At 37.5% G+C, this 25,604-nt stretch overlaps 2 protein-coding genes across 4 annotated transcripts; one reads left to right on the top strand and one right to left on the bottom strand.

Moving 5' to 3' along the window:
• Positions 1-2,257: 2,257 nt before the first annotated feature.
• Positions 2,258-3,645, top strand: LOC145097297 (uncharacterized). Of its 3 annotated transcripts, none has more exons than XM_079034832.1 (3): positions 2,258-2,404; positions 2,998-3,204; positions 3,303-3,645. In XM_079034832.1, exons 2-3 carry the CDS (start codon positions 3,037-3,039, stop codon positions 3,507-3,509), a joined length of 375 nt encoding a protein of 124 aa, XP_078890958.1. In that variant the 5' UTR covers positions 2,258-2,404; positions 2,998-3,036; the 3' UTR covers positions 3,510-3,645. The 3 variants fall into 3 exon arrangements, with proteins under 3 accessions (XP_078890958.1, XP_078890961.1, XP_078890960.1); XM_079034835.1 differs by having other exon boundaries at positions 2,273-2,404; positions 3,001-3,204; XM_079034834.1 differs by having other exon boundaries at positions 2,355-2,507.
• A 2,705-nt stretch (positions 3,646-6,350) lies between these two features.
• On the bottom strand, positions 6,351-10,259 carry LOC145097298 (uncharacterized). The gene is made up of 7 exons (XM_079034836.1): positions 9,658-10,259; positions 9,435-9,577; positions 9,094-9,365; positions 8,821-8,975; positions 8,477-8,739; positions 8,218-8,280; positions 6,351-6,766 (listed from the first exon to the last, which is right to left on the bottom strand). The coding sequence occupies exons 1-7, from the start codon at positions 9,944-9,946 to the stop codon at positions 6,512-6,514; spliced, it is 1,440 nt and encodes a 479-aa protein (XP_078890962.1). The 5' UTR covers positions 9,947-10,259; the 3' UTR covers positions 6,351-6,511.
• Positions 10,260-25,604: the final 15,345 nt, after the last annotated feature.

A 25,604-nucleotide genomic window follows, 5' to 3' on the forward strand; every position in this document is an offset into this window, starting at 1 on the left:
CGTTCGGCTAACGACCCTCCACTAGTCAAGAGTGCGGTGGGTAAGAGTGGATACCCATTCAATCGCCATTTTATAGGCAAATTCCTTAAACACCCCTTATAGACCAGCTTCGTGAATGAGGCCTACTAACGGTAAGACTGACTCTTTACTCATATATATAATATTAGACTTTTAATGTTACATATATATAGTATAGGGTGTATTTTACACTTTTAAAATACTAGGTGGTTTTATTAACTTTCTCTTTTAATTAAACCTTTAATTAATTTAACAAGACCATGAGGGTGTAATTTGAACCTTTTCAAAATACTAGGGTTTTAGAATTTAACATTTCAAAATTAAACTTTCAATCAACTTTTAAATTCCAAAACTTGAGGGCAAGTTTTGAAACATTTCAAAACATTAGGGTTTAGAATTTAAATATTTCAAAATTAAACTTTTAATCAAAAATTTAAATTCCAAAACTTGAGGGCAAGTTTTGAAACTTTTCAAAACATTTGGGTTTAACTATTTAAATTTCAAAAACAAAAACTTTTAAGTTCAAATTTAAACTATAAAACCTAAAGGGGAAAATTGAAACTTTTTCACAAGATAATTCAAATCTAATTACAAATAATCAAACTTTATCTAATAAAACAAAAGATTATCTAAATTTTGACAACTATCTTCTATTTTGGCAAGGATAATCTCCAAATATTGATAAAAATCAGATTTTATTAATAAAAAAACGTATTAGGTAATTATCCACAGCCAAAACAGGTCAAAATCCCGAAATCTGCTCCATTTGTGACTCTGACTCGTCGAGTCTAGCTTGGACTCGTCGAGTTCACTATGGACTCGGCGAGTTCAGACATGGACTTGGCGAGTCCAACCCCCAGAAACCAAAAAAATTCGATTTTAAGCATGAATAATCAATTATAGCATCAAATACATCAAACAAACAGCCCTAGGCTCTGATACCACTGATGAGTTTTGAGCAAAACATCATTCCTATGGTGTATATGCAAACCCTAATAGCTTTTTGGATCTAGTTTGTCTAATGAACATGCAATTGAAATATCCAAAGCTATAAACCATAGATCTAGCATACAATTAATCATATTAACATAAAATATGTTTTAGATCTGACCTTTGATTGTTATATAGCAATAACAATCAATCCCTAGCTTCAGAAAGCTTAGTGCCTCAAGTGTTGCACCTCTAATGGAGTCACAAACACCACTAAGCAACAAGATGAAGAAGAGAAGAGAGGGGAGGCACCAAAAACGGCTGGAAACCCTAATCCAAGTGTTGGCCACGTTTTTGGTGCATAGAGGGCCTTTATATACATATAGGCTATTAGGGTTTACAACTAGGAAACCCTAATCTGGCTGCTTAAGCCCTAAGCAGCCCATGGACTCCTTTAACATATCCTTTAGACGAATTCTTAATGGGCATCCCATAGAATTCGTCCAACCTATATTATTTAGGTAATTCATAGCCCAATTGCAATTATCTTATAATTGCAAATCCATTCCCTTAAGTTTAATTAATCTCTTTTAGCCACAAAATTAATTTTTTATTAATATTAATTAAACAATATGATTTCTCCTTTAATATATAATTCTCATAATATATTAATAAATCATAATTAAATCTTTCTCTCCTTAATTCATCATACATATTGTTATGGTGAAGGCAATCCAAAATGATCATGCTCATAGTCGGGTCAAGTACATATCAAAATAGTTATGGACTTAGACACTAATCCAACAGTATCATGGTGGACTCAATCGTGTGTCCTGTATGTTCCCTTACTATTGAGACAATCGATCATATCTTTGGTACTCATAACGAGCGGATTGATATATGGTTGCGTATTGTTATTTGATGGGGGTATTTAAACTTCAGCTCATACTACACTCATAATAGAGTGCAATCTCTTCTTCCTTGGTTAAACTCGATTTCATTGAGGCTTTTGAAGCACTAATTTTGGCATGACTCTTCCTAGGAAATCGAACATTTTTTATGATATCGTTGATAAGGCAATTTTTTGGATTGCCAATAGGTATAACAAAGCAAACTTAGGATGGTCTTCTTGGCTGGCTACATAATCCTACTGGTAGCTCCTTTATTGATGTAAAATTGAGCATTTTTTATGATATTGTTTATAAGACAATTTTTTGGATTTTCAATAGATATAACAAAGCAAATCTAGGAAGGTCTTCTTTGGTAATTCCTTGGCTAGTTTACTAATAAAATCTCATTGGTTAAAAAAAATACACTAAAACCATATAAAATGATATGTTTTTTTGATTCTTGAGAACCAGGAGCCTGTAATATAAAGTCCATTCGACTTTCGAAACCATATTTGTATCAGTTGTGAAAGAAGCACAAACGAGACGAGCTTTAGAGGGGTTTTCAGGTGCAAACAAACTCTCTTCAACTTAATTAGATCAATCACATACACATATTTATCCAATCTCCCTTTACTACCGCAAATCTTTCGTTGGCATCATTGAATCAATGTAGGGTTTATGTTTCTTACATAATTTACTCTTTCTAGGGTTTTACCCAAATCATTAACTTGAATCATATGCTTCGTGAAATGCGTTTTCCCCTTACATTATCTCATCTTTTCTATTAGAATCGTACAAAGTAATTTCTTTGAAAGAAATCAGCGCTTCCCTGAAGAAATTACTTACTACCAGATTCTAATGCCTTCGTATTTGAAGTGATTTACTTTTAATTATCTGTTTTGATTGTAAATCTGTCATACATAGATAATGGGTGTTTTACTATGTTTATTTCTTTAGCTGATTATCTTCATTCACCTATTTGTTTGTGGTAAGTGAAATCGGTATTCCCCTGATTAGGGTTTATATGTTAATAGTGAAATCAAAGCGATTTCATTCACCGATTTCTGATTTTAGCATTCTTTTAGACATATAATAATCTTTCATAAATCGCACATTCTTCATTTCTTTTTCTAATTACTGAATGATTATTGTATTGTAGAAGATTCTGCAATTTACATTTTCTCCAACAAAAAGCATCATGTTCACCACAACAGTAAAATATCTTGGCACAAAACCAAAACCAGCAATGAAAGCATTAGAGCCCAGATTTCGACCAGAGCAAAATCAAACAATCACCAGGGCTATTTTCGACATTTTAAAGGAACATGGTCCTCTCTCTGTTGCTCAAACATGGGAACGTGTCCAGGTGGCAATATCTTTACAAATATGCAGTTTCAATCTGATTATTTGATTATTATTATTATATGTATAATATAATGATGATTATTACAAAAAAAAATGTAGGAAGTTGGTGTGAAAGATTTGACAAGTAAAACACAAATGAAGACTGTATTGAGGTGGATGAAAGAGAGACAGAAGCTTAAGCAAGTATGCAACCATGTGGGGCCCAATAAGCAGTTTTTGTACACAACATGGTTCACAGAATCGCCAGCTGTCAACCAAATAAGGTCTGGAGGGGCTAAGTCGTTTTCTAGATCTAAGGCTTCTTAAACTTTGTTGGATGCAATTTATCATCCCAATAGACAAAATGTTGTTCTTTTGATTTTGATCATGCAAAATGGTTTTAGACATAAGTTATGACATTTTTGCATATGAGATTTCTATCTTATGCTTTGATTTTGTGACATTTTGAAGAATTTTATTGTCTGATAGCTTTGTTGGATGGAATGGAATGATGAAATAATACAATAGAGGATAATGGAATGAGTTATTAGATTCAATGATCGTATAATGGAATGAAATTTCATATTAATTTTATGTATTATAGAGTAAATTATAGAAATGGTTCATGTGTGTTCGTTGAAATAATGCATGTATAGTCCATAAGAATGAGTTGTTGCACTCATGGTTCGTAATTTGTTGTTTGGTTTCACCCTTGGTTCATAAGGCTGACCACATATGAGGGTATTTTGGTCATTTCACATATTCCTCCGTTCTTCTTTCGTTTGCTTCTTTATCATTTGTTTTCTTTATCTTTGGTCTTAATAACATAAAAGACGAATACAAGATTGTTCGTTTAGATTTGACTTCATTCTCATGTTTGTTTGTCTCTCTCATATTCAATCATAAAAAGATTGCATACATACACCTTGAAGTTGCACATAAACACCAAGAACACACACCAACACCTAAAACGTTGCAAAACAATTGACAATATATTGGAACAAAAACAAACACCTCTAATATCACCCAAACACCTAAAGCACTAGAAACAACACATTTGACAATACATGAACTAACTTTATACATAGTGGTTTACAATTGGTAATAAATAAACTAAGCATAGGATAATCATGTCATAACAAAAAAAAAATCAAGTCTCATAATGATAGGGTAAGGGGGAGGTAGAATGGTGGGTAGCCTTAGCTGTTTCCAAATAAGACATCTGGCAAAAAAATTGAGAAGGAAAGTGAAAGTGAAATTGACAAAAAAGCTTGTTTATCGATTAAGATCTCCTGCAAATTAGTTGTTTCCAAATAAGACATCTGACAAAAAAAATTAAAAAGGAAAGTGAAAGTGAAATTGACAAAAAAAACTTGTTTATCGATTAAGATCTCCTGCAACTTAATTGTTTCCAAATAAGACATCTGGCAAAAAAAATGAAAAGGAAAGTGAGTGAAATTGATAAAAAAAAAAAAAAAAAAAAAAAAAAAAAAAAAAAAAAAAACTTGTTCATTGATTAAGATCTCCTACAAATTAAACGTCTATCCACCCTCAAACAATACAAAAGTAAAATAAAAGAATAATTAAATAAAATAAATAGGTGGTTAGTGGTTAATGGCTAAAAGGGGTCAAACATAAAACAATAAAGATAGAAAGAGGATCATTAATTGTATAGTTGAATACATATCGATTGAAGGGTTAAAGGTAAACATATATGTAACCATGTAAGAAGAATGTAGCAATAAGGCATGGAGCACTTACTATCTATGACACTAGGGAAAAAATTAGTAGATATAATAAGACAATAAAACGGGAAAGAAGGATACACTCATATATGTTACATGTATAAAAAACGTCAACCTTAAAGAAGTACAATAACAAATAAATAAATAAAATACTCACACTAAAACATGGACCAAAATACTATGAACTAAGCATGAAATCTGTTGTAAATTCATAAATAAACCATACACGTCAAATGCAACATCATATATCACCGTTAATTCAACACATCAATTGTCCGTTTTCCATGCATGGTGACTTAAGCATAAATTCATACACATGTCACTTTTTTGCAAATTCATAAGCCAAAATACTCATTAATTCCCAATTGGCAAAACATGAACTAAGCATAGCATAACCATGACATAAGAGGATAACAAATGGGAATACTATTGAACCATGATACGATAACAATAACCGTTGTAAATGGAATTTCAACAGCCTAAACATCATTGAAGTTACATAACCAAAAGACATAATAAAACCTAAACAAATGTTAACTTTAATTTACATACAAAAAAAAAAGTACAATTTTTAAACAAGTAACACTGGGTGTCAAACAAAAGTAATTTTCACACTTTTCAACTTCCCTTGATTACACCTTCCTTCCCTTCATATAACTAGAAAAACAACTCCTATAAGTAAACAATATCTTCACCACTAAAATGGTCATAAAGAATAATAGCTTTGGAATTGTCACATGCTTCATGAACCTCTAATTCTTCAATAACATACTTAGACAAAGATGTTTCGCCAATGATCTATCTAGAATTTGATTTCCTTTTATTTAGCCACAAACTTAGACAAAGCAATGACATATTCTTCATTATCTAGGGCTAAAAGGCTAAAGTCCAAATTGCTTTTGAAATCAAGAAATAAGGTATTTTTAGTCATAACTTAATTCTTTCATCATGCATTGAAAAGCCATCGGTCATTGACATCAATATAGATCACATGGCCATTAATGTATCTTCCTAGGGGAACACAATTAGCATCCAACCATGATACATAAGTGGGTTTTATACAGATAAATCTTATTATTTTAGAAAAAAAAAATTAATAAAATCATGTTTTAACAGAAAAATCTCATTATTTTGGAAAAATCACATAATCTATCATTTCCTGTTAAAATAAGAAAATGACTTTTTCGTTAATCTTAACAAAATGTTAAATAATTGGAACTTTTCCATTCAACAAAAAAAAAAAAAAAATTTAAGACTTCGTCAAAAAAATTTCTAAGACTTTTCTGCATAAAACCCATGCATCTTTATGGTAAAGATGTTATACTGTTTGATATTATGGAAAACTCATTAGGTTTAGCATTCCATTACAAAATGAAACAAATTAAAAGCTTACAACTACTTTTACTTAACACTTATACACAAATTAAAACCTCAAGCTACCAGTTTCTTTTGCCAAACATACCCATAAAGCATAGAAACTCAAACTTTCATATTACAAACTAACATTATAAAAAACTCATGAACAACACAACAATTGACTATACCCGATTTTACAAAATCCTATTTCAAATTTCAACAATCTATTCATTCCCCTTCCCCCTTTCCCTTTCGTAACACTTGTTTTAAAACACCCGCAATTCTATCGGCCATATGTCGTTCTAAAAACATTTGTTTGACCCTCTCATAACCTCTCTTCCCCATTGTAAGCCTCTTCTCAACATGTGTAGCAAGTTTTACTATATTTGTTGCAAGCGGACTCACCCCTTCTTTTCCTGCCACGTGTAGAAACCCTGTTGACCCGTTCACCACTATTTCTGCGGTGCCTCCTGCTGCTGTCCCCTGAAAATTTTTACACGTTTAAAATATGAAGAAATAGCAATGTACTTAGGGAAATTGTCAGAAAAGTCCCAGTATTTTTGGAAAAGTTTCACTTTAGTCCTAAAAAAAATTGAACATAAAAGTCCCGATTATTTCATTTTGACTAAAATTAACAAAAAAAGTCCTTTTTTTTCTTTTAATAGGAAATAACATATTATCGTGTAAAATCAAATAATCAGGATTTTTCTGTTAAAAAAATAAATTGGGACTAAAGTGAAACTTTTCTGAAAATATTGGGACTTTTCCGACAATTTCCCATGTACTTTCGTTGATTTGTTTATTATAGGGTTAATCTCTTAAAAGACCTTATGCTTTGTGTTTTTTTTCTGGATTAAACCTCGAGTTTGTTTTTTTTCTTGAAAAGGGCCTTGTGTTTTTTTTTTTTTTAATCTGGTGCTTTTAGTTGATTTTTTTTTTGGGAAAAAACTTGTGAAATGTGAGGGTTTTTTTGGAAAAGTAAAAAAATTGAGGGTTTTTTTATAAATAGTTAGAAGGTTGAGGGTTTTTTTCAAAAAAAGACAAAGTTGAGGGTTTTCTTGGAAAAAATGAAAAAACTACAAGGTCTTTTTACTTCAGGAAAGGATTAATCTCATAAAAGAGATTATATTTTGTGTTTTTTTCCGGATTAAACCTCAACTTTAATTTTTTCCCTGAAAAAGACCTTGTATTTTTTCATTTTTTTTCCCAAAAAAACCCTCAACTTTGTCTTTTTTTACGAAAAAAAACCCTTAAACTTTTAACTGCTTCCAAATAAACCCTCAACTTTTTTAGTTTTTCTGAAAAAAATCATCACATTTTACAATTTTTTTTGGAAAAAAATAAACTAAAAGGGCCAGATTAGAAAAAATGACAAAATACAAGGTCTTTTTTCAGGCAAAAAAAAAGTTGAGGTTTAATATTGAAAAAACACAAAATATAAGGTCTTTTATGAGATTAACCCTTTCCGAAAAATCTTGTAAAATGTGAGGGTTTTTTCGGAAAAAACTAAAAAAAAGTTGAGTGTTTTCTAGGAAACAGTTAGAAGGTTGATGGTCTTTTTCGGAAAAAAAACAAAGTGAGGGTTTTCTCAGAAAAAATACAAGGTTTTTTTTCAGGAAAAAAAATAAAGTTGAGGTTTAATCTGGAAAAAAAAAATACAAAATATAAGGTCTTTTATGAGATTAACCCTCTATTATAGTATCTAACTTTTGTTTAATCAAAAGTGCAAATGTTATAACTAGTTAGATTTTCTAAGATATAATGTTGTGTAATAAAAAAGATTGAAAGTACAGAACTTTTATTTAATATAGCTTAAAAGTTAAATAATAATCTAACTTATATGTTTATTAGAAGAAATGAAAGTAAGATGCTATAATTCAAAGTACATTGTTATTTCTTGGATTTATTGTCAAAATAAGAAAATCAATATTTACCAATACAGGAAGCTGGAATGCCATAGCTTCAATTGTTATCCTTCCAAAGCACTCTCCTCGGCCCTACAGGGGCAAAAATGGAAAGAAAAAATTGTCAGAGTTCAGAACATAAACAAAAGGCTGTTTCAATGTTTACCCATAACAGGATTTGATGAGACAAGACTGAAAAGCTTTCAAAAGCTATTTTAATGATGAGATTGATGAGGGCATTTATGTCTTTTGCACAAACAAGAGCAACAATGCATGTCAAATACAGTACCTGAGAGTTTTGGACAAGAACATCAATTGCTGCTAAATACGGGGCTACAGTTAGGGTTTTATTCACGAAATGAACTCGATGTTGAATCCTCTTCTGTGCTACAAAATCCCTAATTTCTGTTTCAAACTTCGTTTGTACACTCATATCACTCCCTACAATCACTGCATGTATTGATGGAACTTGTAGCTTCTTTTCTTTAATCAATTGCAAGCTCTCATAAAAAGAGCGTAAAAATAAGTCTTGCCCTTTTCCCCTTGAAACACCTTCACATTGCCACATCATTATTATACATCACAAAAGTTTAATCTTTTATCAGAAAACAAAAAATGTATAGAATGTCTTACTATTAATGGCTGCAAACAATATGTCATCATTCCTGACTCCAAGAGACTCTCTAACATGCTCTCTAAGAACCCTTTTGGCTACATTATCTTCAGCAACATCCATAAGTTCTTTGCTGTTACCAAGGTGAACTACATACGTCTTTGGCATCTTAATTCTGAAAATTGAAGTGTTACTTTGATACTCAATATGATTGGAGAAGAGATTAAAAGAGTAGAGAGTAGAAATAGATGGAGTTTGGAGTTGTTTAAGAGAGAAAAAGAAGTTAAACATACTTTAAGCGTTCTTGAGTCCTGTTCTCCCAATATTCAGCAGTTACATGAGAATCAATCATAGAGCCAGCAACAAAAGGCAAGTGCTTAACATAATCCAGTTTGAAGTAATGGCCTCGCATTTCATGAATCCACCATAACACCTTTGGGAGGACTCGAGGAACATCTTTGTTTAGAACAGCATCCAGCCATTTTCCAGCAACAGCTGTGTTTAAGACTACCAAATCAGCTTTTAAGGCTGTATCTATGGCTTCTTGACCCTTAGAAGAGAAGACCTGAAATATAATTGATAGGCTTAATACATATGTTCATAAAATGTGGCAATGGATGAAGATGTAATGTACCTGTACACCACGATCCAGCATCTTGTTCTCCAAATTGTATATTACTTCATCTGTTCCAGATGGTTTTTGGTTTGTAATCCAACAAACTTCAGCACCAACACCACGTAATAAAAATGCTAGCTCCATCAGAAGCAATGGACCACCTGCAAAATCGAAACGAAGCGAGGTATTAGGCAACCACAGAAATTAATAACTGAAGAAGGAAGTGTAGAACGTGAATTACCAGAAAGTGATAGTTCATGAGAGACGAGAAGAACAAGTTTCGACTTCATGAAACTGAGGGGGCTTGCAACTCCGATCTGAGGCGGTGCCCTCTCCTTCGTCTTCTCCGTCGATTGGAACCGATTATCTTTAATGGGGGCATCGAAATGTTGGCGATCACACGAAGAATCATAAGCCGCCCTAATAATAAACGCAACGGCGGTGGAGATAGACAGCATGGCTAACAGTAGTAACAGCCATCGCTTCTTCTGGAAACACAGTGTTGAGAATCCCGTTGACTGCTTCGCCATAGCTACAGTTTAGGAATTTATCGCTATTGTAGCTGATCCAAGTCTGCGCATTGATCTAGGGTTCGCATCTCATCTGCCTACACATAGATTGCTACAGAGGTTGAAAATTTGAAATCCAAACCTACCTCCAACAAGATCGAAAAGTGATATCGAAATGCGTTTGAATATGAAGGGATGATTGGTTTGATGGGAAATCTGAGAGTAATTAGTTGATTAGAAGAAGATTGGAGCTTTGAATCGGTAGTAGCAGTGGAAGAGTGAGACAGTGGTTTTTCTTTAAGCAATGGGTTTCGTGCTTGAGAGATTGGATTTTGGCAGTCGCCCTGACATAACATGAGGACCGGTTCAAGAGAACCGGTTTCGTAAAGATTTTCATTTTCATTTTATTTTTTGTTTTTTAATTTAATATTCTAGATAAAACTTCCAAAAAATTAAAGCTCAAATAAAATGTTAAAAATAATGTATGAAAATGAAAACAAAAGAAATAGATATAGGGTAAATCAAAATATAATAAAAAGGACTATCCAAGATTTAAAGTAAGTGTTTATGTGTGATTTGGTACGGTTTGTTTGGCTTGCACACTTAAAGCTTTGACCTGGTCATTTTCCATCTGAGCGTGTCCTTAAAAAAACAATTGACTAAGAAACTTCCTAATGGTTACTCTTTGTCGATCTCCTGCGGTCTTAAGCCACATTCAACCAAATCACTTTGTTTCTCAACAATGACAAACCTACATCCCTGTCATCATCATACAACTTCGCCATCGTCATTTTTGTCCTCCATCGCTGGTAATCAAAATCGATTTCTCCAAATCGGAAAAAGAATTAGCAATCAAATTATCTCCAATTCGTTTCCTATATAAATTAGGGTTGAATCCATTGCATATACCTTCGTTTACCACTTTTAGTAGGTTACAAGTACACTTGCATCAAATTTGGATGGATTTGGAATGGGAAGTACCACCAAAGGATCAGTTTACTAGGTTAGACTAATAACTTATTACCAATTTATCCAAAATTTCTACTACTTTGTTATCAATTTATCCATTTTGATACAAATTAGGTCACTGTGAATCCTTGGAACCTTGAATGTGTACCAGGTGAGTCATCAGGAGGCTCATGTATAGCTCTTTCTACTAGACCAACATATGGGTTGCAGACGACTGTGACATCCCCAAAATCTCGGCCAGAAAAGACCGATTTTCATTTATGCTTTTAAAATAATTTCAGAGTAAATCCTTTTGATTTGAAAGAGTTGCGGAATTTGTTCCCAAAAACAAAGTATGATAAAATAATATTTACCAAAGCATTTCATCAAGAAATGTATTTTCATTATATAATCAAAACTCGGGATGTCATGTTCCGATACAGACCATAAAGCATAAACGATAACATTACAAGTCATTCAACAAATATATACATATACAGACTTGTAAGCAAAACAACTTGATGGTTCATCCATCTTATGCCCTTGCATCACTTCCTGTAATACAAATAAACTGAGTGGGTCAGGCTTGGGAGCCTGGTGAGCATATAGAGCTTTCAACCCACAATAAATAATTATATTTAATTCCACCAACCAACAATATCCCAATTACCCATTCCCGTTATTCTCGCTTTACGTCCCTAAAAACAACTAACACGAGGGACCTAGTCTTAGAATATTTAATCGGGGCGACAACACATGCTTTGGGGGTTCCTCAGCAATATAAGTCAAATAAGGCAACCATGAGGGGGACGGAGTACATCGAATGAACACCCGAGTTCATTAACACCTACAGGTGGCGAACCTGCTAGCGTCCCACAGGACTGTCTAGAAAAGTCTGTGGTCGTCATCTAAACTCCGCTAGATGACTAAATCAAAGTAACATCGAGGCCTCTCATCTGTTTATCACACAACTATCTACCCATGTTCTACCCGACATATTAGTAGATAAAAATATATATTTTTATACATAGTTTAAAACCTGTATAGCATTCTCATTCAATACATATTCCAAACAACAGATGAGACATATACACATAACACGCATTTCATAGAAAATAAATCAGATCTATGAGATAGAAGAAAGTGAATATACATTCACACATATAACAACAAAATATACACATAACACGTATTTTATACAAAATACTTCATAATTATGCATTAGAAGAAAGTAACCACACACTCACTTGATCAGAAGATGATCAGACAACACTACGGCTTGTAGAAGTAGTATTCTTCGGCAGATCTGGAAGATCTCCACAAAAATCGAACTCCTCGCGGGCAGAGCTTCGGCTCGGGAATCGCACTTCTCGGGATCTCGGGAGCGTAAAACTTCCTTCTTAACTTGGATATGAGATCCGGGGTGTCGGGATGGCTTCGGGGGTTTACACGCAGAGCTTCGGCATGAAAAAAGAGAAGAAATGAGCAAGAATGCCCGGAACCCTCGCATCCTATTTATAGGAGGCTGAGGCCTCGCAGTACGCTGGGCATACAGCCTTACGCGGGGCGTACGCCTCCGAAATCGTCACTGCATGCGTCATTTGAAGAACTCGAGTGCGAGGCGTGTCATGCTTCGCTGTACACTGGGCGTACTTCGGATAAGTCCGGTGACTCCTCTTCGGATAATATCGGATATAATAAATAAATTTAAATATTAATTATTTAATAAACTTTAAAAATTCATATCTTCGTCATACGAACTCTGTTTTCGACGTTCTTTATATCCACGCGTAGGTGAGACTACGCTCTACAACTTTCATTTAGACTCCGTCGGCTAATTTTGACTTTATTATTTTATTATTTATTTTTAGTAGGCCTGGACAGGAAAACTTCGTTATAAATTCATAACTTCTTTGTCCGACGTCCGTTCTCGCCTAACTTTTCATCGTTTCGCTACTAACAACAAGATCTTCGATTCTCGTTTAGATTGTTTCGCCTATAAATCGCTCGATCTCAAATCGAGGATTTCGGGCTGCATACCGCTAAGTCGAAACTTCAGAAATTCATAACTTCCTCATACGAAGTCAGATTTGGGTGTTCTATATATATCCGGAAACCTCGTTTTGGCCACTACAACTTTATGCAAAGATATCGGACTTATCTCATACTTTAATTTTGACGCTTAATTTATTCTTAATTCATTAAATTATAAAAATTAAGTAAATAAACACATAATTCACATCATTCACATAATACTCAAATATTTCATCATTAATACTTCAAAAGAGTTAAAAGGGTTAACCTAGACTATTACATCAACGAAAATGCCTAGCCTGGAAACGCGGGCGTTACAACGACATAGAAACATACCTTTTTAAGGATAAAAATGGCATTCTTTTTGTGTCTGGTAGATTGTTTCATTGTTATATATGGATGATATTTGAAAATTGTATAGTATAAGGCATCTTATGAGAATAAACAAATCATATGTTATAAAGAAAGAAATAACGGTAAACTATTATTTTTCTATTTTGAAAATACAATATGTTGATTTATGTGTTCACATTTTGACTTATGGTTATGTAGTTATTTTTTATATTCAATAAACACCCATTTTTATAAAGTTACATTCTAATCAAACCATGTTGATAAACCATAATTCAAAATCAGAGTTATAGGGAAAACAATGCGGAATCTCGAATCATAAAATTGTTGATATGTGTGTACAAACCTGCCTTCGCAATCTGATGAGTACCTAAAAAAACATTTACACAACTGTAAGCCAAAGCTTAGTGAGTTCCCCAAAATACCCCACACAACAATACACATACAATGCATGTATACATGAGCCTACAGTCTGACCGGACCGCCTTACAAGGCCTACAGTACACCTTGACCAGTTTATCGAGCCTATAGTCTAACCAGATCACCTCGTAAGGCCTACAATATAGTTGGATCGCTCCTTTGGACCTATAGTTTGAATGAACTGCCTCACAAGGCCTACAGTACACCTGGAACGCTCGGGTATCTTGGCCAACAGCACCAAGCAAGACCGCCTCAACCCAACCAACCATATTGTGTCGATATATGCAAACAAATAAAAAATAATCAGCAAACAAATGTAATCATATGGATCTAGCAATCTAACAGATGACTACAACATACCAATCATCCCACACACAATGATACATACAACAGTACAAAGTACAATGACAAAACTCACATGAACTACTCAACACCATCTCAACAACCGCCTCAACAACAATACAACTACCCAGAGCTACCTAATACCAAACTGTAAAACTTGTTTCCTAGTATGGTTCTACTGAATTTGTTTTCATTTATTAAGTTTGGGATTTTATCTAGGCCACGATGTGGTGATGGAAAGACCACAACATGGCAGACCGGTTCCAGAAAATACGCATTCGTGAACCTCCACGACGTGTCAAGCTATTGGTCACGACATGGCGACGCCTAGGGTTCAAACCCCTAGATTCCAGGATTAGTTCCCCATTTAAAGGCACTAACTTCTAAGGCTGCCTCATTTGGTAGCTTCGACCCTCTGAGAACTCCCTAAACTAAGATCTCATAAGGAAATGATCAAGTTAGAATCTTTTTACCTCCCACTGAAGCAAAACCCTGATGAACCTCTAGATCCAAAGCCACCTCTTGATCCAAGCTTTGATGCTCTCCACTTCTCCTTCAAAAGTGCACTAATAATCACAAGATTAGCTTCTCTCTCACTCTATAACTCAAGTGGACGATTAGGGTTTCTCTCAATGATGTAAGGTGGCTGGTGAGGCGGAAATGAAGGCTTAAGGACCCTTAAATAGGACACAAACCCGGGGATTTAGGGTTTCCTCACACAACGCCAACTCGGCGAGTCGGCTCTCTGACTCGTCGAGTTGATCATTAAACCCACATGACCAAAACCGACTCTACTCGACGAGTCGGGCACACAATTCGTCGAGTCACTCATTCAATCCAAAAAATAAATATATAAATATAATACCTGAGAGTCAGGATGTTACATACTCCCAAACAACCACCAAGAGTTCTTCTTCTTCTTTGACTAAAACACCACAAAATCTCACTAATAAGCTCTAAATCTCACAAGAGTCAATTAGGGTTCGATTTCAGGGCATAAGATGATGGAGGCTGGTCAAACATGTCCAAGAGGTGTTATAATGAGGTTTAAATAAGGTCCAAACCCTAAAAAATAGGTTTTGCCTAAACCATGCATATGCCTAACGTAATACCACGTACTCTTAGCGTACGTGGGTGATTCCCGCGACCAACAATAGCTAGTATGCTAAGCATACTCATAGAGTACGCCCCACGTACTAACCAAGGACCAAAATGAAAGGAATTCTGCATAAAAGGGAAAAATGAAACTTACCAAAACTTAAATGTTAGAATTCTTCCCCACTTGAATCAGACTTCGCCCTTTAAGTACGCTGCCTCAAATAGCTCTGGGTATTGTTCCCTCATCTCGTTCTCCATCTCCCACGTCCATTCTGAATATATGTGTTGTTTCCACTAGACTTTCACAAACTCAACAACCTTGTTCCTCAAGGTTTTCATCTTCTGGTCCCGAATCATCATCGGTCTCTCGATGTAATTCAGGCGATCATCAACCTGAATATCCTCCAATGGAACCACAGCAGATCATCTACTAAACACTTCTGCTACTGAGAGAAGTGGAATGTGTTATGGATCTGACTAAGCTCCTTGGGAAGATCCAAGCGATAAGCAACCCTGCCCACCCCGGCCAAAAGCCGAAAAGGAACGATGTACCTGGATCCCAATTTTCCCTTCTTCCTGAATCGGATCACATCTTTCCAAGGTGACGCCTTCAGGAGAACCATGTCCCCAACCTGGAACTATAGATCTAATTGGGTCTTGTCGGCATAGCTCTTCTGCCGACTCTGAGCTGCCTGGAGTCTACTCCAAACCTGTTGAATCAACTTAGTAGTCTTGAGTACCACCTCAGTACTCCCCATAACTCGCTGACCAACCTCACCCCAACAAATCAGGGTCCTAAATTTCCTCCCATAGAGCATCTCAAAAGGAGGTCGATCGATGTTGGCGTGATAGTTGTTGTTATACGAAAATTCCGCTAACGGAAGATACGTATCCCAACTCTTACCGAAATCCAAAACATACGCCCAAAGCATATCCTACAAGGTCTAAATAGTATACTCGCTCCGACCGTCAGTATGCGGATGGAAAGTCATACTGAAATGGAGACGAGTACCTAACTCATCATGGAATCTCTTCTAAAATTTGGAAGTGAACCAGACGTCCCTATCTAACACCACTGAAACCGACACCCCATGTCGTGCAACGACCTCCCTGATGTATACCTCATCCAACTTCTTTGCAGAGATACTCTCCTGAATTGGGATAAAATACACGCTTTTGGTCAATCGATCCACGATGACCCAAATTGAATCCACTCTGTGCGCAGTCCGAGGCAACTTTGTAATAAAATCCATGGCAATCTCTTCCCATTTCCAAACGTGAATTTCCAACGGCTGCATCTTGCTGTGAGGTCGCTGATGCTCGGCCTTGACTTTTCAAAAATTCAAGCACCTATACATACACCAAGCTACATCCCGCTTGATGTAGGGTCACCAATAATCAGGACAAAGATCTCCATGCATCTTCGTCGCCACAGGATGAATGGAGAACCTCAATTTGTGTGCCTCCTCCATTAGTACCTGACGCACACCACCCCAATACATAACCCATACTCTCCGATGAAGAATCAATAACCCTCGGCTATCATGATCAAAGGAAGCCACCTGACCCAGTATGCACTCACTCTTCCGGTTCTCTTCCTTCATAGCATCGACATGAGCCTCACGAATCTGCTCTAAAAGCGGAGTAATCACGGTCATCCTCAAACAAATATCCATGATCGGAGTCACGAATTCCTTGCGGCTAAGAGCATCGGCCACCATATTGGCCTTCCCCGAATGGTGAAGGATCTCATAATTATAATCCTTGACCATATCTAACCACTGCGTTGCCTCATATTCAAATACGGCTGATCCATCAGATACCTCAGGCTCTTGTGATCCGTGTAAATAGTACAGCGGACCCCGTGCAGTTAATGTCACCAAAACTTGAGGGTGAAAACCACATCTCCTAACTCTAAATCATGTATCGGATAATTCGCCTCATGAGGCTTCATCTGCCCTGAAGCGTAAGTGATTTCGCGACCCCTCTACATCAGAACTACACCCAAACCCGTGATCGGTGAATCACAATAAACCATGAAGTCCTCAACACCCTCCAGCAGGGTCAAAACCAGTGCCTCACACAACCTCTATCTCAGGGTCTCAAAAGTTGCCTGCTGCTTAGGCCCCCAACGAAAAGTGACAGTCTTCTTCGTCAACAAAGTCAAAGGAACTGCTATCTTGGAGAAATCTTGAATGAACCTCCGATAATAGCCTACCAATCCAAGGAAACTTTGAATATCAGATGGAGACCTTGGAACCTCTCACCTAATCACGACTTCGACCTTAGCCGAATCGACCAGAATACCATTCTGGTCGACAAGGTTCCCCAGAAACTGGACCTCACACAACCAGAACTCACAATTGGAGAACTTTGCAAAAAGTCTCTCCCTCCTCAGAGTCTCTAAACCCTATCTCAAATGCTCCTCATGCAGCTCCTGGGTCTTGGAATAGATCAGGATGTCATCAATGAATACATCATCCTGCATATGCAGTTCATGAGGTCCATGAACGCGGCTGGAGCATCGGTGTGCCCGAAGGGCATCAACACGAACTTGTAATGACCATAACGAGTCCGAAAGGTTGTCTTCTGCACATCCTCCTCTTTGAACCTCATCTGATGGTAACCCGAACACATATCAATCTTGGAAAACTAAGATGTACCTTGAAGATGGTCAAACAGATCATCAATCCTCAGGAGTGGATAACGGTTCTTTATTGGTAACTTATTAAACTCATGGTAATCAATACACATCTGATGAGACCCATCCTTCTTCTTCACAAACAGGATCGATGTTCCCCATGACGAACTGATCGGTCGAATGAACCCCTTTGTCTAACAGCTCCCACAACTATGTAGATAACTCCTGTATCTCTAGAGGAGCTAACCAATATGGTGCATTGGCTATCGGAGTCGCACCAGGAACCAGGTCAATCCTAAACTCCACCTGCCTCTCTGGAGGCACTTTAGGAAAATCCTCCGGAAACACATTTGGATACTCCCGCACAATCGGCACATCATCCACGGTCACCTTACCTTTATCTCAGGTATCCATAACATAGGCGACAAATCCAGAACAAACCTGATGAATATAGCGTCTGGCCCTAGCCACTGAACATAAAATCGGCCCACGCTGAGCTCTCTCTCCCTAAACCACCAACTCTCCCTCGCTTGGGGTCCAAATATGCACCAAATGATGCTCAAAATCGATCACTGCCCCTTTGGGGCTCAACCAGTACATCCCTACGATAACCTTGTTCCCACGTAAAGGAATGGGAACCAAATCAATCAGATACTACTCGCTGAACATATAAAGAACACAACCCTGATGAACCCTCAATACCTGGACATATCGATCATCCTCTATCCCAATGTCTAAAGGACAATCCAGCTCCCTCGGATCCCCAACAAACCTCTTGCTAAGCGCAAGCGATACAAAAGATCGAGTAGCCCCCGAATCAAACAATACCAATGCAGAAATACCGTTGACGAGGAACGATCCTAAAATAAAACACACAAATTTAAGCAGACAATTCAATATAAATAAATAGATAAGGAGAAGATACATAGCCATCACCACATCCGGTGTTGCGTGAGAATCCTCGACTGTCAGTTGAAAAGCCCTGCTCCTCACCACAGATGCATCCGCCTTGCCCTGGCGGCCATCGGTGATCCTCAAAGTTGATGGAGAGGGGGCTACCATTGATCCCGCTACTGCCAAACTCAGACAATGGGCCTTCTTGTGGTCCCTCTAATTGCAATGGAAGTAAATCAGATCAGATAGTGGGGTGGTGGTGGTAGTACCAATACAATCCCTGCTAATATGTCCCGTCCGACCGCACTTGAAGCAACCAGAACCACCCACCGTGCACACCCTATCGTGCCTCTTTCCGCACTTCCCACATCGGCTCCGGCCCTACTAGCCTCTCAACCTGGAATCAAATACCTTAGGCCTCTTGCCTGAACCCCTGAAACCTGAGCCTGGTCTGACTTCCTCTTCCTCTCTATCTCAAGATCAATCTCCCTCTCTCTGGCTCTCACAATCATATTCTCCAGTGTCGTGCAAGTTGCAACCGGATCAGCTCACAAACTGCCGAATATCACTCCTCAGTATCTCATGGTACCTCACCTTCTTCATATCCTCGTCTGCCACATACTGCAGAACCAATAGTTCCCTATCATGGAACATCGCAGTGATCTCAGCCACCATCTCAGTAGTCTGGCGAAGGTCTTGGAACTCCCTTTCCAACTGTTGCACCTCAATCACTGGTGCAAAGTCAGCTCGAAATCTGGTCACAAAATCATCCCATGTCATCAAATCAACAACCTCATCACCAACAGAGCGCCCAACCTCCTCTCACCAGTCTCGAGCTCTGTCTTTCAGAAAATAGGAAGCAAGTAAGACCTTTACCCCCTCGGGGAAACTGCTAGTACGGAAGGCGTTAGCGACATCCACTAACCAACGCCTGCTCGTGATAGAGTCCTTCTCCCCGAAGTAATATGGAGCCCCACATGCCCAAAACTCCCTGAAAGTCAGCGTGCGATCTCCCAGCAATGCCACTATCTAAGACCGAAAAGCGCTCAAACGCCCATCCAAAATCTCCAGAATGCCCTCCTTGACCGTACCAAAGATCACAGGAGTCTGAAGTATGTTGCGGGTAATATTAGCCGAAATAAACTCTCGTGTCTGATCATCCAACTGCTCAGCACCAGAACCCGAGCCTGAACCCTCACCAGCACCAAAAGCCCTAACCGGTCTGCCTTGAAGAGTCACCATACTGAAAATAGACCATATAAACCATCAGAATATGCATCAATATATATATATATATATATATATATATATATATATATATATATATATATATATATATATATATCGAGGAGTCTCATACTCTACAAGTTTCCTGGTTTCATTGCAGTTCTCCCTGATTCAAGTACGGATCCTCTGCTTTCAGTAGTATAGGCCCATACTACCTTCCACATCTATCCGTACTTTCCTCAAGGATCGCCTTGAATCCTCCAAGTCACTCCTTATCCACACAAATAATCCTCGTCAAAACAAGGTTCACAACGCTAAATCTCTTCTTAGGTTTTCGTAGGGCAATCACCATACCACTCGCCACCATTAGTTGCAGAAGGAACTCCTACTATCACCCTCCAACTAGCTCACAAATATAATTACATATCACTGACACCAGATAATTCTTCGAATGAAAGGTCTCACACTACAACGGTTGGATTCATACAAGAGCTGCACAATAGAGTTAAAACCTAACCTTCTAAAATTATTTAGTTTTCATAATATGTAACTTAGCATGTTCGCTTACTAGTTAGTTGAAGTTAGTGAAAATTCCTAAAAAGCACAAAGTAAGCGAGCATTGAGTAATTGGAATCAAACATAACCTAATCAGGCCATCCTATCCCTGACTGATCAGTACTAGCGTGTAAGTCTACAAGCTCATACAATAGGCATATAAAGGCATCTCTCCTAGCATTCTATCATGCAAATCCTGAGCCGATCGTTATCCCTATCTAGCATGCGATTCACAGATTCATAAATCAAAGCATGTCATAAAACATGTATGGGTATTTTGGGAAAAGTTACTTGAGCTTGGTCAATTACATGCACCACATCCTTTTCTTTTATTATAAACCTTTTTTATAAAACATTTCTTTTTGAAACATTTTCTACCAAATCATCAGTTTGAGTTTAGACAGACCCGAGAGTATGTCTGAATCCTTCAAACTAAGACTCTGATACCAACTTGTAACATCCCAAAATTAAGACCAAAAGTTTTTTTTTTTAAATTAATAAAACTATTATCCAAAACATATTCATAAAACCATGATGGAATAAAGTGTATCAAATACGTTATAAAACATCAGAGTAATCATAAAATGCGGAACGAGGTGGTATGTACACTACAATCATCTTGGGCCCTTCCCCTTCGAACCAGAAGTACCTGAAAACATAAACTGAAAAATGTAAGCACAAAGCTTAGTGAGTTCCCTAATGTACCACATACCATACATAATAAACACATAATAGGCCCCGCCCATCATCGGCCCCACCCAATATACATATAAACATATAAACACATAACACATACAATAATCACAAAGATACATATCATACAAAATGGTCATTGGGCCCCGCCCCGCATTAGGCCCCACCCGGTAAGCATACCAACACATAACACATGCAAGAGTCACGTAGACATCTAGCATTCTAAACATAACAAATCATGGGCCGAAATTGGTGCCTTCAACCTGCTAAACACAATGAGGAAACTCACCTATAGCTACTAAAATACGCAAAAGAATCTCTGCTTGTTGGTCCGGAAAGTCCCCGCTCTATCATCATCAAAATAATATCCAATTATTAATTAGATCTCAACCTAACCAAGAATCTAAGCTACTTAGCCCATAACCTGGGTAAAAGACCATTTTACTCCTTTTTCTTACTTGGCATAAAACCAAGGTCCAACCTAACTACTCAAAAGGCCCAAAACCTAAATGGAAACCCAAGGCCCAATTATGGCCCAATCTTCCAAATTGGTCCCAAAACCCATCATGGGCCTAAATCCAAGGAAGCCCAAATACTATCCAAAAGCCCAAATTAGAAGTCTAATGGCCCAACAAGGCCTAAGCTTAGAAAATCCCAACTATGACCCAAACCGAGAAGGCCAAGCCCAAAACGCCCACTGTTGAGTACATGAGGCGTACTCAGCTCATACGCCCAACATACTCACTTGACCACTATTCCTCTTCATTAAGCACTTTATCGGTTAAGACCGTTTTCTATACTCTCAGATCTGTTTCCTAAGGGTGACTTGTTACGTAAAGTTGGCAACTTTACACACATGCATGGCTTAATGGGACCCAATACTCAAAATGAAGCTTAAAAGAGATCTTAATACATGCATGGACCAATATCCTTCATAAAGTTTGCATTTTTATGAACAAGGGGCCTAAATGAAGCTAAGATCTAGCATCTGTTACGTCTAGAGTAGATCAAAAGCTCACCTTTAACTCCAAAAGACTCAAAAGTGCATAAAAGACACCACAAACTAGATCTAACACAAAAGGCCATCAAGGTGAGAGATTTATACCTCAAATGGCTTGAAATAATGATGATGAAGCTGGATCTATAAGCCCAAGTTACTCCCAAACAACCACCAAGAGTTCTTCTTCTTATTCTTTCACTAAAACACCACCAAAATCTCACTAATAAGTTCAAAATCTCACAAGAGGCACTTAGGGTTTGATTTCAGGGCATAAGATGATGGAGGCTGGTCAGAAATGTCCAAGAGGTGTTATAATGAGGTTTAAATAGGATGCAAACCATAAAAATTAGGGTTTTCCCAAACCATGTATAAGCCCAACGTAATCCCACGTACGCCCATCGTACGTGGGTGATGCCCACAACCAACAATAGCTAGTACGCTAAGCGTACTCATAGAGTATGCACCACGTACTAGCTAAGGGCCAAATTGAAAGGAATTTTGCAAAAAAGGGAAAAAAGCAAACTTACCAAAACTTGAATGTTATAGTTGTGGTTGTAATTAGAAAGGTTGTTGTTGGTATATGAAACCGGGTTGGAATTATTGTTGATTGGGCGGGAAAGTTTGGAATTGTTGTTGGAAAAATTGTTTTGTAGGATAGGGGAACTAGTTTGGAGCAAATTCATAAAACCACCTTGAGGTGATTCCATGGTTGAGAATTGGGAGGGAGTTGTATCTAACGCAAAAGCATTACCGGGTTTGCGATTTTGATAATTTGGGAGAGTATTTTGAATGGGGTCCATGGTTTTTAGTTGTAAAGAAAGTTTTGTGTAATTGTTTAATAGAGAAAGAGAAGAATAATGTAAAAAACTGAGGTTGTATATTATGGTATTTATATAGGTAAAATGGTTGCTTTTAAAAAAATTGAAAAAATGGTTGTTGAAACAGCTAGTCAAAGTCTCAAATGTCAAGAAGCACTCATTGGGCATTATTTCTTGTTTTCAGCACAACATCCCACCACGAAAATACCAGACCATGAATGGTAAGGGTGGTGTGCACAGATCACAAATGTGGTCAAGTCAACCACGAATGCCTTCATGGTTGGTATTGCACAAGGCCTTATAGAATGTCAACATTCACAACATGTACTTGGGTCTTGAAACCCTTATATAATACATGTGGTTTTGGTTTACATTCTACCTAGTTTCAAGATGTTAAGAGCCTAGTTTTTCGTCGTAGCAACAAGATAACGTGTGTTTGCCTGTTTAAGTCTATATCATGCATCATCATTCACATTGTTTCTAATTATTATATTTGTTCAAAAAATTTATGATTGAAATATCGGTTTGAATGCAATGTTTTATCCAAAAGGCGGCGCTTTCTCTTTCATCTTCTTCGCCGATTGGAACTGATTATCTTTAATGGGGGCATTAAAATGTTGGTGATCACATGACAAATCATAAGTCGCCTAAATAGTAATTGCAATGGCGGTGGAGATAGACAACATGACTATCACTTGTAACAACCATTACTTCTTCTGGAATGTAACATCTGGGCTCCTAGGTATATTATACTTTTATTTATTTATTTTGAGATCTATTGAGCAGCTCGACGATTTGGTGCCTCAACTCATCGAGTAGAGACTGATTGACAACGTAGGTCTAAAAACCGACTCGACGAGTCAGAGAGCTGACTCACCGAGTAGGCCTGCGAGATGAAACCCTAAATCCCCAGGTTTGGGACTTATTTAAGGAAACTTATATCCTCATTTCCGCCTCACCAGCTGCCCAACTCCCTTGTATGGAACCCTAATCGGCCATTGAGCTAAGAGAGAGTGTGTGAGCTAATATTGAGTGTTTTTGTGGATCTTTTGGAAGGAAAGGAGTGAGATAAAAGTAAGGAACGAAGAGAGGTTGTGTGATATAACATTATTTCACTTGGAGCTTTTGTGGAAGGTAAAAAGCTTACACCTTTCTCATCTTATTAGTTGGATCTCTTGAGTATAGAAGTTAGGGCTTTTACCACCTTTTGTTGGGACAATGAGTGCATGCAGTTTATTAGGAGGTCTAGACTTCATATATGGACCTTGTGAGGCCCAGAGAGTCCAAAGGTTCCAACATTATTCAGCCATATAAGAGTTATTGTGCTTAAACACCCTTGTTAGAGTTGTATTGGCATTTTGGAGCAAACCATGCCATGCATGAACGTAAAGATCGAAACTTTACGTGACGATCGAGCCTTAGGAGCCTAGATCTAGGGTTTGGAGTGATAGATCAGCCTTAAAACATCTGAATGAGAAACTGACTTATGCGACTCGCCGATTCAATGAGTTGACTCGACGAATCGGCTAGGGTTATCTCTGATGAGTTTGGACATGTTTAACTCGACGAGTTGACAAGACAACTCGACGAGTTAAATTGGATATTTGCGATATTTTAGAAGAAACAAGGGGACTCGACGAGTCACATAGATGCACTCGGCGAGTTAGGTCAACATGGACTGTTGACTTCTGTTGACTTTAGGGTTTGGTCAACACAGGGATTATGGGGACAATGGAGGGGTAAAATGGTCTTTTACCCATTCTAAGAGTTAGAGAGAGAGAGAGAGAATAACCCTTGGTTTCTTTAGGGTTGTGAATAGAGTGTTAATTAGAGTTAATTATTCTATATGTTAGGCGGAGGCTAGTTCGAGATCCGTGTACGAGGTTATTACGTTCTTGCTTACGAGGTGAGTCTTCACACTATACTTTACCTAGAGTGGTAATCTTTCCGTGACCGGAGAGTCTTATGTTCTTACTTGAGTTATGTGATATATGCATTTTGTCTGTGTGATATATATGCTATATTCTGTGTTTACTGAGATAGGACCGGAGGGTCCAAACTCAGTTGTGGGACCGAAGGGTTTCCACCGAGACAGGACCGGAGGGTCCAAACCGAGCTGTGACATCGGAGGGTCCACACCGAGACGTTTGTGACCGAAGGGTCTATGCCGAGTTATAGCCATGAGAGGCTTATTATTTATGTATGTGGTATTTTGGGAAAACTCACTAAGCTTCGTGCTTACCGTGTTGTGTGATATGTGTTTCAGGTACCTCACAGGACCGTGGGAAGGTGCCGATGTGATTGTACATACTTGTTCATGATTATGTTGAGGATTCTAGGATTTAACTTTTGTTTGTGGATTTATGTTTACATATGTACCACTTATGGTGTTTATGAAATATGATATATGAGTTTTATGTGTTTTAAAAATGAAAATTTAGGTTTGAAAATTTACGGTGTTACAAGTTGGTATTAGAGCGTTGGTTGGAGGGATTTGGATGCACCTTCGGGTATGTATGGACTCAAACTGAGGATTTGAGAAAAAATTTCAAAAGAAATGATTTTTCTAAACCGAGTAAGAGACTCTAAGAGAAAACAAGAAGGAGCAGTGTGTACAATCAGCCAGAGCCCGAACGGTGGTTTCCAAAAATATCCTTA

The sequence above is a fragment of the Lactuca serriola genome, chromosome 4 (genome assembly GCF_051521515.1).
Source record: "Lactuca serriola cultivar US96UC23 chromosome 4, Lser_US96UC23_V15, whole genome shotgun sequence".
NCBI classification, from domain to species: domain Eukaryota; kingdom Viridiplantae; phylum Streptophyta; class Magnoliopsida; order Asterales; family Asteraceae; genus Lactuca; species Lactuca serriola.

Coding starts and splice junctions, on each gene's coding strand:
- LOC145097298 (XM_079034836.1), bottom strand. CDS start 9,946: ATGGCGAAGCAGTCAACGGGATTCTCAACACTGTGTTTCCAGAAGAAG. Junction 9,366..9,434: donor TGCTGGATCGTGGTGTACAG/GTACATTACATC, acceptor ATTATATTTCAG/GTCTTCTCTTCTAAGGGTCA. Junction 8,281..8,476: donor TTCTTGTCCAAAACTCTCAG/GTACTGTATTTG, acceptor TTGCCCCTGTAG/GGCCGAGGAGAGTGCTTTGG.
- LOC145097297 (XM_079034832.1), top strand. CDS start 3,037: ATGTTCACCACAACAGTAAAATATCTTGGCACAAAACCAAAACCAGCA. Junction 3,205..3,302: donor AAACATGGGAACGTGTCCAG/GTGGCAATATCT, acceptor AAAAAAATGTAG/GAAGTTGGTGTGAAAGATTT.